Source organism: Magnolia sinica, chromosome 12, assembly GCF_029962835.1.
Source record: "Magnolia sinica isolate HGM2019 chromosome 12, MsV1, whole genome shotgun sequence".
Lineage (NCBI taxonomy): Eukaryota > Viridiplantae > Streptophyta > Magnoliopsida > Magnoliales > Magnoliaceae > Magnolia > Magnolia sinica.
In genome coordinates this window covers 69,684,889-69,702,052 of record NC_080584.1, presented here as the reverse complement: position 1 = coordinate 69,702,052, position 17,164 = coordinate 69,684,889, and the positions used below count along the sequence as shown (strand labels likewise).

At 36.3% G+C, this 17,164-nt stretch overlaps 1 protein-coding gene across 1 annotated transcript; it reads left to right on the top strand.

Annotated features, from left to right (window-relative positions):
• Positions 1-1,010: 1,010 nt before the first annotated feature.
• On the top strand, positions 1,011-13,352 carry LOC131221612 (putative F-box/LRR-repeat protein At1g56400). The gene is made up of 3 exons (XM_058216899.1): positions 1,011-2,165; positions 11,867-12,043; positions 12,967-13,352. Exons 1-3 carry the CDS (start codon positions 1,278-1,280, stop codon positions 13,267-13,269), a joined length of 1,368 nt encoding a protein of 455 aa, XP_058072882.1. The 5' UTR covers positions 1,011-1,277; the 3' UTR covers positions 13,270-13,352.
• Positions 13,353-17,164: the final 3,812 nt, after the last annotated feature.

Sequence of the window (17,164 nt, the reverse complement as noted above, 5' to 3'; positions counted from 1 at the left end):
AATTTTTCCTTCCGTGGATGGAAATTGATTTAAAGAATACATAGATATGATGATCCTAATCATCTGATGAACGACAGTCTAAAACGCAAGCTATTAACGGTTTCCATTCAGCGAGGGAAAGTGAAGAAAAGAAATGGAGACTATGGTAGAATAGGTGTGAATTATTTCCCAATCAGGCCATCCATGGTGGGCCCCACCATATGAACGGTGATTGATACATCATCCTGTTATTATGATCTGGTTAAGATGGTTATTTCCACAATTGTATTATCTACCCAAACCTACGATAGAAAACCCTAACCCTAACACCGCTGGATGCAAAGGAATATTATTCCACGTGTCGTACTGTGACAATACAACGTTCCATTTGGACATCAACCGTTGTGACCGGAATTACATGATACGTGGTCCGCATCTTTAATGGGTATACACGGTTTCTAGTTAAGACACGTGGCCTTATAATTTGGAAATCCAGTCCATTGGTCTGCTGTAACTCGAGTTAGATGGACCATATCCCTAAAATTTTTCCAAATCGAAAGATCTTACAGATCAATATTAGAATCATTTTCAATTGAATATGATCCATCAATGCATTTCTCTTGTTAACTGTCTAACCCTAGTGCACAAACCTAAGTGTTAAGATTAACCTAAGGGCAAGATGTTTTGGTTTATGTACCATCGGCGGTGAAACTTAAAAAGCTAATCGTTTGGATTAACGAAGGGTGGGCTCCACTTGTTAGAATCGAAAACCGACGCTTTTCCTTTTCTAAAGTTTGGGCCCTGTGTCAGCCTCTTGCAGTGGTAAGTTATTGCAACGGCTACCCTCCTTTTTCACACTATTTCTAGGGTTTCTGCACCTTTTCTCTCACACACTATTTCTAGGGTTTCTGATCGTTTTCTCTCTCACACCATATCTAGGGTTTCCGTTCCTTTCTTCTTCTCACACCATTTCTAGGTTTTCTATTCCTTTCTCGCTCATATCACTCCTTCCTCGCTCACACTGTTTCCTCTCAGTCCACTCACACACACTTACGCACGGAGATAGAGATAGAGAGAGAGAGACCCTCATACCATTTCTAGGGTTTCCTTCATCTCTCTTACAAAATTTTCTACTGTTTTCACTCCTTTCTTGTTCAGATCACTCCTTCCTCGTTCACAACCAGTTCTTCTCAGCCTTCACACACACACACACACACACACACACACACACACACAGAGAGAGAGAGAGAGAGAGAGAGACCTCCTGAATCTCTTCTTCGTTTTCCACCTAAAAAACCATGGATCCTAGAGGTGATTCTTTTGACTGTCTGCCTGATGGGGTTCTCCATCACATTCTCTCTTTTCTGCCGTTCAAAGAGGCTGCAAGAACATGCATTCTGTCCACTAGATGGATAGATTTATGGACTTCCACCACAAACATTGAACTTATTGAGAACTACTTCACGGAAGAAGTTGATGGTGAGAAGCAACTATCAAGGTCGGCTTTCATAGATTTTGCTCGAAGGTTTATACATGATTACCAAGGCCGAAAGGTAGTAAAATTCCGCCTTTGCATGTCCAGCCCTAATGACTACCAATCTGATGTGGAGGGCTGGATTAAATTCGCGGTTTCCAGAGATGTTGAGGAAATTTATCTGGACTTTCCTGAGGTTGATCCCCATCAAGAGCAGTCATTTGAGTTACCATCCATACTTTTTGAGCACACATCGTTACGTGTAGTTAGTTTTACATCATGCACATTCGATCCCGCAGAATTAATCAAATTTAGATCGATTGAATGTCTTCATGTTGAACGGGCTACATTAAGCACAAGGGCTCTAGAAAATCTGCTCAACAACTGTCACTTCTTAGAAAGTTTATGTTTAAGGAGTTGTAAGGGCATAGATTTCATCCGCATTTTTGGTCAGAATCTTCGACTTCGATACTTGACTCTCGAGGATTGTGGGCCTATTCGAGGGCTCTCGATTTACACTCCCGATCTCCGGTCATACAAGTACTTTGGGACAATTGATCGGTATGATCATCTTGACATGCAATCCGCTGTGGACGTTGATATTGATTTCGGAATGGAAACGGAATATAGAAATCTAGGTGATACGCTTAGTGAAAATCTCAGAGGGCTCTGCCATGTGAATACCCTAAGAGTGTGTAGCTACACACAGCAGGTATATTTTCTTATTGCATTTCCTTTTCTTTTAATTATTTTTTTAATTTTTTTTTCTTTTTCCTTTAAGTTCCTTTTGTCAAATACCATGGTTCTATTAATCTTACTGCTCTTAACTTGATGTTTATCTAATAAGATGCCTGATTGTTGGATAGACTAGCCCCAATGCAAGGATTACATTGCTCCCAATTTTTATGAAATACAAAAGATAGAAGTTAATTGTGATTAATTTCTTCTTAAAAGGTTTAGTAGTTCTCTTAATGTACATAGCTACACACAGCAGGTATATTTTCTTATAGCATTTCCTTTTCTTTTAATTATTTTATTATTATTTTTTCTTTTTCATTTAAGTTCCTTTTGTCAAATACAATGGTTCTATTAATCTTACTGCTCTTAACTTGATGTTTATCTAATAAGATGCCTGATTGTTGGATAGACTAGTCCCAATGCAAGGATTACATTGCTCCCAATTTTTATGAAATACAAAAGATAGAAGTCAATTGTTATTAATTTCTTTTAAAAAGGTTTAGTAGTTCTCTTAATGTACATAACATGAGCTTGTTTTCCCTACCAAGAAGGAGAGCACGATTTGAGGGATGAACAGTACCCATACCTTAGGGTTTTAATTATTTATATATTAAAGATAATTACACAATTTAATTATCTTGACAGTACATGATTTTATACGCAATTAAATTACACAACTTCCACATGCCCAGCGCATGTGAGACACTCAAATAGGCATTTGTCACCCATGGTGCCAACATCAAGAGATGGTCCCATGATTGGGACCTTCTACCTTCTTTTTTTTTTTTTTTTTTTTAAAAAAAAAAAAAATTTAAAATTTAAAAGGTGGAAGCTTGCCACCTAATTTTATTAAAAGAAGCAAGATACAGACAAAACACCTCTTCGGGCGGGGTCCCACAAAAAGATAAGGAGCCCCACCTATCATATACGAGCACACCTACATGACCATTGGTCGATAAGATATAATCTTGTTGAACCGATCTGACCATTGATTTATGGAGTTGAGTGGGAGTCACTGAACAATATTTCTTTCCAATTGTACACTTTCAGTGTACATATGGATGGTGAATGATAACCAGTTTAGCATATGTTTCTTTCCGTGGCCAGTCTAAGGTAGTTGCCAGAACATGGATGGTTCCAATAACAGGATCATCTTTCTACGTGTGGGCCCTGATGGGATGATACACCCTGGTCGCACTGAGTGACAAAACCGGCCAAAATAACTCATATAATATGCTAGCAACATGTTCCATGTGGACGCTCGCAACAAAAAATTAATCATTTTCAAGTTTTGACAAATTATAGAGGGAGAAATTACAGGTGGTGTGCTCCCACCTTCCAGAAAAAAAAAAAAAAAAAAAAGGGATAGGAAGAACTAATTAGAAAAAGCCAACTAATCATTCAAAGTTGTAACCTGACTTGCATTCTGCAAGTAACTTAGGGTTTGACTAGCCCTGGCCTGTATTAGAAGAAAGAAAGAAAAGAATTAAAATATACAATGGACTATAATTCTCTATAGTCAGAATCTAGGATCAGTTTTTCTAATATTTACCAGTTCAACAGAAAAGAGGGTTGTTGACAAGCAAATTCCGTGATAGATGCTGTTTAGAAGTTCAATAAGCTGATGGATTCATGTCAAAACATCTGATATCTTACAATCTTTTGGGAGTGAGATTATTGTAGAATAGGCATCACCATTAGCTAAGCAGTTGAGCAACAATATTGAAGAAAATATAATGTTTGTGGGCTTGCTTCTTGGAGAACTTTCGAAATAAAAATTTGAAGATACTTCAAAAGTGTAGGTTCATATCCGGGGACACAGAAAATAACTAAAAATGTAAAAGGAATAATAAAAACTAATGGTAAATGTTGAAGGGATATAATGAGAACGGAGGTTTAAAAGTACGTTTGATTGTTCTAAATGAAATTACAAAAGGTATGTTATGGGGATAAGATCACAATAGCGCACAATGATACTATCAAGCTGTAGCAAATTGTCAAATATTGTGAAATATTGTGATACTACTGATTTTTTTTTCCTAATAAAAACACTGGAAGAATATGACTGTTATCTTCAAAATACCAAAGATTATGTCGCTGTTGGTATTCTTTTTTTTTTTCCCCTCTCATTTTGCAAATTGAAAACTTTAGCGACAGATGGAACATCAAATGATCATCTTAGGTTATTGTATGGTGGGCCCCACTTTGTTAAGAAATTTGACATTTTCAAGGTCACTAGAGACTGTTATTAAAAGAAATTCCTTAATTTGTTAACTAATGAGTAATATGAGGGGTGGTTCAGTTTTCCATGCTTGGAGCTGTTTTAATTTTTGTTGGTTTTGTTTCTTTTTGGAATGCTAATTCAGAGTTGTACAATAGATGAGGCCCTTTGTTTTTGTGGAACCCACCCGAATGATCCTGTTTGTACATTCTTTATTTTCTATCAACCGAGTTACAGGTGGTGTGCTTCCCCCACCTTTCTGAAAAAAAAAAAAAGAAAAAAAAGAATAATTATTGATTTTCCCATTGGAACTCCATCTTAAAGAGGATTAGTTGAGATTGACTGGGTGGGGGTAAAGGAAGCGTCCTATAGGTTTCTTCAAGGTTGGTCTTTTGGGCAGGCGGACGTTTTTTTTTTTTTTTTGTACAGCCCAAGTGAGGTGCGAGTCCACCCCTCTCTTATTGGCACACAAGGTTTTTCTCTATCTAGTAATTCAGGTGTTGTGCTGCCACATTAGAAAACAAGAAAGTCCTTTCTGCTCCAGTAGTAGTTTGGTTAAGCGCAATCATTCTCTTCGCATGCTTCTTCATGGAACCGTCTTTAACATTTCTCATAGGTCCTAATCTTATTATTATTATTATTATTATTATTATTATTTATTATTATTTTTATTTTTTTAAAAAAGACAATTTATGGTACTCAAGAGAAATAATTAGTTGTCATTTTAACATCATGTTGGATGCAATCCATTATCTTTATAAGGTGTTAGTGATACGTCTAGAACTTGCTATGCTAGTTTAGATTACCAACAAAGAGAAATGGAAAATTTTAAGTTACATTTGCTATGGTACTTGTGGAAACTGATCGTTTCTTTTCCTTTTAAACAAGGAGGTTTGAAGTGGAGCCATCGACAAAACACGTATCCTGATGAATTTAGGGCAGAACATCATGTTGGATATCATGATGGAAAAGGTTTCTTCTCGCTATGTTGCAGTTGGCAAATGTCCAACAAGATCCTGTATCCATAGCATAGTCACACTCATATGCGGGGTAAGGTCGACACTAAGTCAGTCCCTGGTGGTGGAGACTGTGCATCCTGACCCATGTTAGTGCCCTCAAATAGGATGACCACACCGTTATGGAAGATAAGACTCCTTTTCTAACTTCATTTCTAATCGTTGTATTACTAAGATCAAGTAGCAGGGACTTGGATGTTCTATTTGTTGGAAGCTAGTACATTTTTTAATGAATGCACTATGGTTGCCTTAAAAAGAAAAAAGAAGAAGAAGAAGAAGAAGAAGAATGCACCAGTTGTTCCAATTGACATGGGAAACATTGATGCTAGAAATGATGAGGTGTTTGGTTCCGAACATCAGTCTGGAAAACATGGAAAGGTAGGAGTGATATGATATTTGAAGCAAGAGATTTATCGGCTAGCTAGTGGAGTCTGGTAGTAAAATTAACAGTTGGTTGAGGAAGTTAACAAGAACTTTGCCATCATTAGAAGCCAACTCAGAATAAGAGAAACTCATGTTGTCTAGGTTCGGGTTTCCATTGCCAATGAACCTGTACAGATGGCCAGCATCACAAAATGGGAGAGGCCGAAAGTGAAACTTAATGCTGGCAGGTCCTCTAACTATATATTTGGCAAAGAGTACAGAGCGGTAGGGCAGGCCTTATTGATGGAATTAAAATGTTGGGGAAGAGGAGAGGAAGAGAATAAAAGACTAAGAAATATTACTAGAAAATGTATGTGTATATTGCTGGAAGGTGGGGTTTCTCTCTTGCTTCCCATGGTTCATCTATCTCTCTTTTTATATACCCTCACGAACAATCTATATACAATAGTAAATGCACAACAATTTCCTATGGAGAGCATTAATGACATAGGAAGTCTAAAAGACACTTTCTAGACTAGACTAGGAGACACTTTCTAGATATCTTCTTTTACATTCTCAAATATATATATATATATATTCAAATTATATTTTTGATAATCCCCCTTAATTCTTGTACTCCCATCATTTTTTCTAAACTTGATGAACTTTTCTATAACTCAACATGCTTTGATTGACTGTTGAAACTAGATTCTATGTCATAGCAATTGCTAACATATTGTTGTCGTATAAAATGGAAGTTAGCAATTTTTGTCCATTTTGTAAATCACCCAAAATCCTTTTATTTCATATAGCTTTGCACGACTTCTCCAGTGGCTAAAATATGCTTTTTTTCAGCTGATGATAATGCAACTATATATATATATACACACTTCTTTGATAAACATTTGATTCTATGTAGAATACATATAAGTACTTTTTCTATCATAAATTGATCATCCCCAATTGCTATATGTGAATCCAATAAGTCTGTTATCTTCATTAAGTATTTGATGCCCATAACTTTTGGTCACTTTGATGTACCTTAAAATTCCTTTCATAGCTTCAAAATGATTTTTGTTAAGCTCACTCATGAACCTTGAGATCAGGCTAAATGCATGTGCAATGTCTTGCCTCGTATTTGAACGATAGATTAACAAACCAACAAAGTTTTATTTCTCCATGACTTTGCCTTACTTGGATACTAAGAAAGTAGTATCTTATAAGACCGAGATTAGTCATCTCATATTCCTTCATCAACGCCCTTTTAAATTCTTCTATCATCTTTGGAAATATTTCTCCATGACCTTACCTTATTTGGATATTAAGAAAGTATCTTGTAAGGCCCAGATTAGTCATCTCATATTCCTTCATCATCGCCATTTTAAATTATTCTATCATCTTTGTAATGGTACTAGTATATAGATCAAGTCATCAACATAGAGGGGAGCTTTTGGTACTTCCGCTCCTAACTAAAGGGGAGCTCCTTCTCGACCGAGCAGGCCTAGGTATGCTTAGGAATTCGTAGCAAGGTTCTGCACTGTTTCATTATAGGATATGATAGGCTGCCTCCTCATCCTTATGTCTTGGAGGTCCAGCCCAAAATGTAAGTCGTTTGTACAGTTGACTTTAAGATTAATGAATATAAGTGATCCTTTAACAAAAAAAGTCATCAACATAATAATAAAATCATGCATACATTCTTTCTTCACATACAATGATGGCTCACTTAGACTCCATTTGAAGCCGTTTTGATGAAAGTACTTATTAATCTTACTATTATATGCTCTCGGTACTTGTTTTAGCCCATATAAAGCCTTCTTGAGTTAGTATGTTTTTTTTTTTTTTTCCTTTTCTTTTCATCATATAACCTTGTGGTTGCTCAACATATATTTCTTGTATAATTCTCAATTGAGAAATGCCGATTTAACATCAAATTAAAAGACTGGTAATTTTAATTGACTTGCAAGCGCTAAAACAATCTTTATGTTTCCCATACGAGCAAAATGAGAAAAAATTTCATTGAAATCTATACCTTGCTATTGGAAACAGCCTTTCACCACTAATCGAGTATTGTGCCGTTAGATCGAGTCATCTTCATTGTACTCTTAGTCCTGTAAATCCATTTCAAGCCAATGATATCTTTTCCTTTAGGCCGATCAATGAGCTAGCATATGTGATTATTCTCAATAACTGCAATTTCTTCATTCATCGCCTTAATTCTTGTTTCGCTGCTTCTTCAAATTTATGTGGCTCACACCCAAAGAAAGTAACATCGCATGCGTCATAAATTTTTCTTAAAGAAAGTATCTTTCTTGGAGGTGAATCAAAATATGATGAAAGGGTCACTTGATGAGCTTGAATTTGTTGCAGTAGCGCTTGTTGGAAAAGTACGTGAACTAGAATCTTAGAAATCACCAATTTACTAGAAGTGGGATTATAAAGGTAGTACGCTTTATAGTCTTCACTATAGCTAATGAATATGCATTTTTCTCATTTTTCATCGATTTTTTTTTTCCCTTTTGTGATAGAATGTAAGCATATACAATACATCTACAGACATCGAAATATTTTACTGATGACTTTTTTTGATGCCATGCTTTATATGGAGTCATGGTCCTTACTCTTGCTCAGGTGGTAGACTCTCATGAGTTTCAACTCCTGGTCAAGGGTTCGAGTGCCCATAGGTGGTGAAATTCCACTAGCGTGAGTGTGTGGGTTGTGTGCGTGTGTAAAAAAAATAAAATGTTGGAGATCTATTGAGGATATAGATCACCGTGTGAATTGCTTCCATTTAGTGATCACTTATAAGTACTTTGCCTTTTTAGAATTCTCTAAGCCATTTTTATGATTGCTTGGTTCTTTCTTTTCCCCACACCATTTTTCTGTGGAGTGAATATGGTTGTTAACTTTCTTTTGATGCCATTTGACTTATAAAAATTTCAGAACTCTTTTGATGTGAATTCTCCACCACAATCTATCCTTAAAACCTTTAAGAATTTTTTACTTTGTTTTTCTAAAAATTCTTTGAACTAGAAAAAATAGTGAAAGATTCTAACTTTTATTCAAGAAAATATATCCACATTATCCTTCTATAATTATTAATGAAGAGTAGAAAATATCTATTCTTATTAAGAGACGGTGTTTGCGTAGGGCCACAAATATCAATATGCACAAGTTTAAGAGGAGCTTTTGCTCTCCTTGATGAACTTGCAAACGGAAGCTTGTGAAATTTTCCATAGATGCAACCTATTTTCCATAGAAAATATATCTCTTCTAATTAAGAGATGGTGTTTGCGTATGGTTACAAATATCAACATACATAAGTTTAAGAGGAGCTTTTACTCTTCACAAACTTTATTTTCTTTGTTAATAAAAGGTAGACTAATCACCAGATTCTTTGCTTCAACAATTTTATGCCTCTTAAATTTAATTGGCCATATCTCAAATGCTAAGATAAGTTTCATTAACATCTTTAGATTTAGTGTAAATTTTTTTTTTTAAGTGGCATGTTAAGAGGAAAAACCTTGGTTAATTAATGTTGTTTTCACTTTTGCCACAATTTGATTATTATTCTTATCCAAGATCAAGTTTAGAATTATCTCCCCCTTTATTTATACGGCTGCGACTCATTTTCTTTTAATCTTCTGAAGCTTTTCATCTCCAAGCTTTACTTGAGAATACACTCATTCGAATCAACAAAAACTCTGATTTCCTAACATGTGGTTACTGCAAACTTTATCTAAATACCAAATATCATTTTATTTCTCTCGAGTATTCAAACATGAATAAAATAATTTTTTCGATTTTTCTTTAGGAAAAAATGTTTCACTCTTTATCTTATACCAACAATTTTTATCTTGGCAGCCATTTTTATTTATTTATTTATTTACATATGTTGCATTTGTAGTATCAACAATCCTTATCGACATTATTAGAGTTTGCAAATAGAGCATTGAAAATCAATTTTCTTGTTACCTCTTGAATTTCTTTGGTACCTGAGATCAGACCTTCCTCTGCCTCTTTCACGACAACGGTTAAAGCTTGTCCTCCTGCGATCTCTTTTGGATTGCCATCTTTGATTTGGATGTGCTTCTTGACTTTTATTGTTTTCTTTTACGTTCTTATTTTCTGATATATTTAGTTTGAACTGACAAAATTGTTCTACGCTTTGCTCCATGAACCTGCTCATTCTTTGTTCATATGCTTGAAAAGAACCCAACAACTCATACAAACTTAACTTAGATGAGTCTTTAGATTCTTCTATGGTAGCTACTATATGATCAAATTTAACTGGGAGAGTTCTTAAAATCTTTTCCACAATTTTATTGTCTTAGAATATATCTTTGTAACGTCTAATTTGATTAATGATACTGAAGTTCGAATTGAGTCACCTACCTTCATATGCAAATTATCAAAATCTCTCTAAAGAGATTGAAGTTTGATAGTGATCACTTTTTCTAATATTTGAAATTCTTTCTTCAGAATCTCCCATGCTTCTTTTGAAGTTGTTGCATGCAGGAATCTCTAGGAAAGATACTTTTGCTCACCCCTTGTTGGATGAAAAATAGCGCCTTGGCATGATTCTTTTTGTTCTCCTTAAATGCTTCTTGTCTTGCATCTGTCCATATTGCTAATGCTACTGCATTTTTATGTTGCTTCATAGCCATCTTTCACAAACTCTCATAAATCTTGTGAGATAAAGAGTTGTCATTTGAATACTCTCACAGTCATAACTTTCTCCTTCAAATATGGGGCATCATATTTTGTGAATAATTGAAGATTGTGTTGCTGAAACTTACTGCCATAGATGTATCTTGAACTTGGCTCTAACACTAAATATGTTAAGGAAGAGGAGAGAAAGATGAGATAAAAGACTTGAGAAATATTGCTGGAAAATGTATGTGTATATTTTTGAACTATGAAATTGACATTCCAGAGCTTTTGGCTGTTGGAAGGTGGGGTTTCTCTCTTGCTTCCCACAGTTCGTCTATGCCCCTTTCTTTAGATTCCCAAGGACAATCTACATACAATATCTGTATGAAAACTGGGAAAATTGGTATCTCTAATGTGATGGGTGAAAGCAACTCAAAGGTATTCGTAACCATCCTAAGGAATTCCCATCCCCTTTGGAACATTTGGTATAAATGGGATGAATTCAGTAAAGAATATCCTAGCGGAAGGAAGTCATTGTTTGGTAATAAGGTCTATCTTGATAGTTTGAGAGCATCGAGTGATGACATATGTATTTTTCTGTTGATGGGCCTTGTTGGGTTTCAACAGTGTTTCTTCTTCGGGATATGCTGAATGTGTCTCCCCCTCAAGTAAATGTAACCCTCCTTTCATCAATACAATAACAGGTGGTGTGCTCCTACATGAGAGAGAGAGAGAGAGAGAGAGAGAGAGAGAGAGAGAGAGAGAGAGAGAGAGAGAGAGAGAGTCCAACTCAGATTTAATAGTCAGAAATCAATTTCGAATTCAGCATCAGTGGCATGAATGGTACCAGTTGCACTAACAAAGGCTAACACAACTTCAACTTGATCATTAAAAATTACTCTAGCGTATGTTTCATACCATCTCAATCAGATAATTCTTCACTGTTTCAATCACATTTGTGCTTTAGCCATATGCAAGGGGAACTATCCAACAATCAAAGACGTGAAGGAACATTTCCCTACAATAAACAATTTAATTTTCAACTAGATACACCTTTAAAGAAATCCTACAAAAACTTCAAGAGTGGTTCTTCAAAGCTATGACGGTATTGCTTTGGTAATTTCAAGAAAGTAACAAAGATTTCCACTTCAAGGTTTCCAATCTAGTTTGAGGAAAACGTGACACTAGAAATAGTCAATCTTGAGTAATTTTTTTTTTCCTCAGATGGTAATTTCATAAAAAAAGAAAAGAAAAAGAGCACCCCAGTGAAAAACTTAAATCTTAAAACGATTGTTCCTATTAAAACCATATGAATATTCAACTGATCTTCCTATCCATGCTCGTATTCTCATTTCACTGGCCTGTGAGAAAATATAGAATCCTCGTTTATAGTTCCTTCTCTGACTTTTTTTTTGTGCTCAGATATTATCTAGTGGAGTGGAACCGTTTTACATACCAGATCCATTGGTAAATATGAAGCATTTGATATTCAAGACAGGCATGCATGTGTATGAACTACCAGGTATAGCATGCTTGCTGAGGAGCTGTCCGTGTTTGGAGACACTCACATTAGAAATGGGAGCGACATTATTCCTTAATGTAAGTGCCCAAAAACATTTTCTATGGTTGAGTTTTTGCAACTAGGAGATAGTTAAGAGGTTTAATAATTCCATGTACAAGTGGGAGTGCTGTCGTCCACATGCGGCCACACAGGCTAGTATTTTTATTTTTTATTTTTTTTTTGTTTTTTTCCAAAAGAGGTGGGACGGAGCCACCAAAATTTTATTCCAAAAAAAAACGAAGTACACTCCTTCAGGCGGGCCCCAACAAAAAAGGAATTGGGCCTCGCCTATCATATACCCCACACAGGCTAGTATAGAATATACGTACAAGATCTGAGTTTTCCATCAGGATCGCTGCACTGTTTACGTAAAATCAGGCCATTTCATACTTTATTATAGGCTGCCCCCTCCCTTTTGTCTAGGAGGGCTAGCCCGAATTATATGCCGTTTGTACAGTTCCGCACGAGTTTTATTGAACACATCTCTTGTTTTTTGGAAAAATAAAAAAATAAAAAAGATCACGCCATTTCACATCTAAATGTCGGTTTACTTTTGTATATTGTGGCCCACCTAAGGAGTGGAAGTGCCTGATTTTTTAGGCAGAAGATCTGAACATTATTTCCAAGCTGATGGAAAGCATCTCACTAGCATTTTCCATATTATCATGTGTGACTGTGTTTCAATGGGCAGGGCTTTATATGCGCATGTAAAATTAGCAAACCTAGAGAAATTTATGTTGGGGAATTATAAATAATCCCGACCTTTTCATAAATATTCCCCATTTTTTAAAAAGCTTTGTTCGAGTGCTAGAAGTGTTGTGAAACCTAATAATGAAAGTAGAAAAGAAAAGTGTGTTTATCAAAAAGCAAATGACATGGATATCAGTTCAGAATGCAGTACAGATTTGTGTATACTAGGAATGTCTAACACACGTTTCGTGATTTGTGTTTGATGTTTAAGCACTACGAATATCCATACGGACCCGTCATGAGTAGTCAGAGATTTTGGGCATCGCAGATGCTTCCTTTCCATTGTTTCCAGGGGTATTTAAAGACAATCAGGATCGATAACTTCACAATGAGTGATAATGTATTGGATTTTGTGAAGTTTTTGCTGGAGAGAGCAAGGCACTTGCAAAATTTGATATTTGCTACTTCAAAGCTTACACCTTGGGCTGGATGGAATTTGGAGGCTCGTGGATTATTTTTCCGAAAACTATCTTGCAAGACAGCTTCATCAACTATTCAATTTTCCATCAGTTAAAATTGTACCACTTTATGATTTTCTGTTGTGGACGATGATATTAGCACTACTTAAATACTTATTTTATCTTTGAAGAAATGAAACTCTTTAGCTTTGTAGTTAAGAAGTTTTGATTATGTTCTTGGATTTAGGAGAATTTTGGGTGCAAGTCCAAAATACAATTTTACATTTGCTACCCATCAGAGATGGAATCAATGAAAGCCACACCATTTGGTAAGCATGATGGTCGACCTGGATAACCCCATGCTTCTAACCTCTTTTCTGTTAAACTGGTTCAAAGTTGCAACTGAACGAAATCTTGCCTGATTTCGGTCAATGGTTATTATATGAAATGTGCTATTTAATTTACATCAAATATCCTTAGAAAGGTATATCTCCTTATATGATGCGCTTTCTCGAAAATTATGTATTTTTATGGACAGAAGAAAAATGCTTCCCTTTTGGTTTCTCACTTAGAAGGTGGAATTCGAACTTGCCCACCTTCATGGGCATGTTAGCATTATGCCCAGATCTCATAAATGATAACTGGGACAGTTCAATCATCGATCTAGACAATCCCATAAGGTAGGTTATATATGTTTGTGCCGATTTTTCATTAGAAGAAAAATGACATGGATTGAGATGTCACGAGAGCAACCACAGACTGTCCAATCAGCAAGAGTAGTCATCTCTTTTCTAAAAGTTAAGAGGCCGTTAGGTAGATTGATTAACAGTCACATTTGTTGTGCATGTTTAGCCCACCCAATGAGTTTTTATTTATTTATATATTTTAGTTTTTAGATTTTAGAGAAAGGTGGGAGCACACCATCGGGTGGGTGGCTTTGTTAATATAACAAAATGCCGTACAGGAATTCAGGCGGGCTCCACAAAAGGTCGGGCCCACCCCATGAGTTAACTAGCCTGATTTTTGAGCCACAGTGCATAATAGGCAGGGCCTAATGAGTTGCCCTGATCTTGGAAAGAAACTATATGGGAACATACTTAATGAGAAGAATTCGAAATAGTGTGGGTTTGGTGATTCTTGAGGCTGTGTATGTTTTAGGCACGTTTTTGTTTTTTATTTTTAAGAGCATGGATATCAGGTGGGAGGGGTTAAAGGTTTGTGAAACTATAGTTTCACTGGAACCTAATATCCTCCTTATAAACAGATCCTATCCTACAAAGGAGAGAGCCCTAAAAGCACAAAGGGCCTTGGATCTACCTCCTTTGATCATCACGAAAAAGAAAAGAGAGATAAAAGAGTAGAGAGATATTTCTATCTCTTCTTCCCATCTCTCATCACATGTATACTATATGTGGGATTCACTTGCGTGTTAACGATGCGTTGGGCCTGACCCTATGCCAGGGTTCAACTGGGATAGATTAGGGAGACTTCTCCTAGTTTTGAAAGATAAAAGGGACAGGATCGAGATCACATCTTGCTTGTTTTCAATCAGGTAAATCCTATCTATTGATGGGGTTTTTGTGGTTTAGATGGTTAAGATGATCAAATGAGGATTCATTAGGTTTAGTTAAATAAATTTAAATTTATGAACACTTTATACCATTGCTTTTTCAAAAATAAAAATAAATTCACATAAGAACCTACGTATTACTAAGAAATTTCGCGTGGCATATAAGTAGCCAAATTAAACCATCGAAATTATTGTAACTAGTGTGGATTTATCATAAAGAAATGAAACTAATTTGATTATCTCACTGTTGGATTGGTGGATATTTATTTGATGCTTAGAAGTGAATAAATCTTATGTTCCTATTTCTAAGTGTCCACAACTGATGGTTAGGATTGTTTGATCTTGGCTAGTGAATTGGGAACAATTGATATAGAATCTTGTCGATTTTATTTTATTAAATGCCACATATGCAATTTCTGAGTACTTGGGTATCAAGTGTCATATGTAGCCTGGGTATCATACAACCCTGTAAAGGGTTATACGTGAGGTAGATCCAAGACACCCAAGTGGGCCATACCAGTCTAAACAGTGGGAAGGTAAATGCCCACCTTCCCAGGGCCATGGCCTTTTTATTTCCAATGCAAATCATCAATGAGATGAATCTCACCAGGTTGAAGGGAAAACAAAACTATAAAGCCTACTCCAAAATTTCTGTGGGCTCCTGTCAGTGGTGGGCGTTTAATCCTCATTATTTCTTGTGATATGGTCCATTGAATTTTTTATTAGCCTAATTTTTGAGATCATATCCTAAAATGCTTTAGAAGAATTGATACATGGATTTGATGTCAGAATGACATTACAGTGGACCTGATGTAGAACGGGTTGCGGACTCATTCATAGCTAAGATGGAACGAAGAAAAGAAGTTAAGAAGGATCGAACATACTCAGCATAGTTTGACCGATCGATAGGTCTAGTTGACAGGTTAAAATTCCACCTGAAATTTTAGATTACGTGCTAGCTTATTTCTACCAGTTTATACAGGTCAACAGTTCGAAATCCAGTTCGACAGGTCAACAGATGGGGTTGATAGGTCAAAAATCACAAAATTCCTGGTTACATCTTTGGACACTTTTTTGCTGTTTCAACCTGTTGACTCGACCAATTGACGACAGGTCAACGGATGCGGGAAATTTGTGCAATGTTCTAAATTTGTTTCATTTTTTTATTAGAACCATTTGATTACAGTTTTAGGATTTTTTTTTTTAGGGTTATTTAAAGGGGTTAAACTCGTTTTTATGAGGATCATTCAATCAATAAACTTCTTAGAATTTTTTTTTTTTTTTTAAAATTTTTCTCTCGTAGATTTGAGAAACCTCTTGTGGATTCAAGAGCGCCTTGTGAATTCAAGATAATTTTCGATCGAGGAAGACGGTGATGAACCCATCATGTCCCTTCCCGCATCAATTGGTATCAAATCGAGGACTCCCCTCAAGCCGATGGTAACTAATGACGGAATAGACTAAAGAAAATCCTATGGATGGTGCTTCAGGGATTCCTTATCTATTGGAAAGAATGGAAGCTTTCCATCGGGAGAGTCAGTTGAACATACAAGGGCTGCATGCAACCCTCGACTATATTGCGGATGTGCTGATTCCATCTTGAGCCCAAGGTGGCGCTCATCCGCTTGTGATCATTATATGAAACGACCGGGTCTTCCGTAGAGTGCTTTCGGAGGCAAATCACAGGGCTATCCTAGATGAGTCGAGTTGCAGCGACGAGGATGTCGGTGGCGTCGTTACTTGATGTCTTGTCCATAGAGATGATCTATTAGACTATGCTGAAAGAGGTTATCGCGGTAAGGTGGAACTTCCAAGTTTTAATGGCTTATAACATATAGAAGACTTCATCAATTGATTAGCTGAAATAGAACGGTATTTTAATTACATGGATGTGTCAAAAGAAACGAAAGTGAAGTTGGTTACATTAAAATTAAAATTCGGCGCTTCTGTATGGTGAGAGAAATTGCAACTCTCACGTGCCCGATATAACAAGGCACTTATCTGATCATGGTAGAAGATGAGACGCCTTCTTTGATCATGATTCTTCTCCAGTGATTACGAACAGGTGTTGTTCTAGCAATTTTAAAATTGCCGACGATGGAATCAGACTATCATAAATTATACCAAACAATTCCAGTGGTTGGCAATACGGAATGATAATTGTTAGAGATTGAATTCAGAAGGTAGTGTGGTTTATAGGTGGTTTACGACCGATAATTCAGGATCGAGTTCAGATGTAACCAGTTGACAACGTGGATGAAGCGATTCAGATGGTGGGTAGAGTAGAAACACAGTTTGCAAGAGTACCTACTCGACCTTATCCTTTGACTCGGCCCCTCATGATGGGTCCCACATAAGATTTGGCATTGGCCAAAGGAAAGGAGCTAGTAGGAGGGCGTCCTTAACCTCCTACAACAGCAAAGGCCAAGGTTGGACCATTA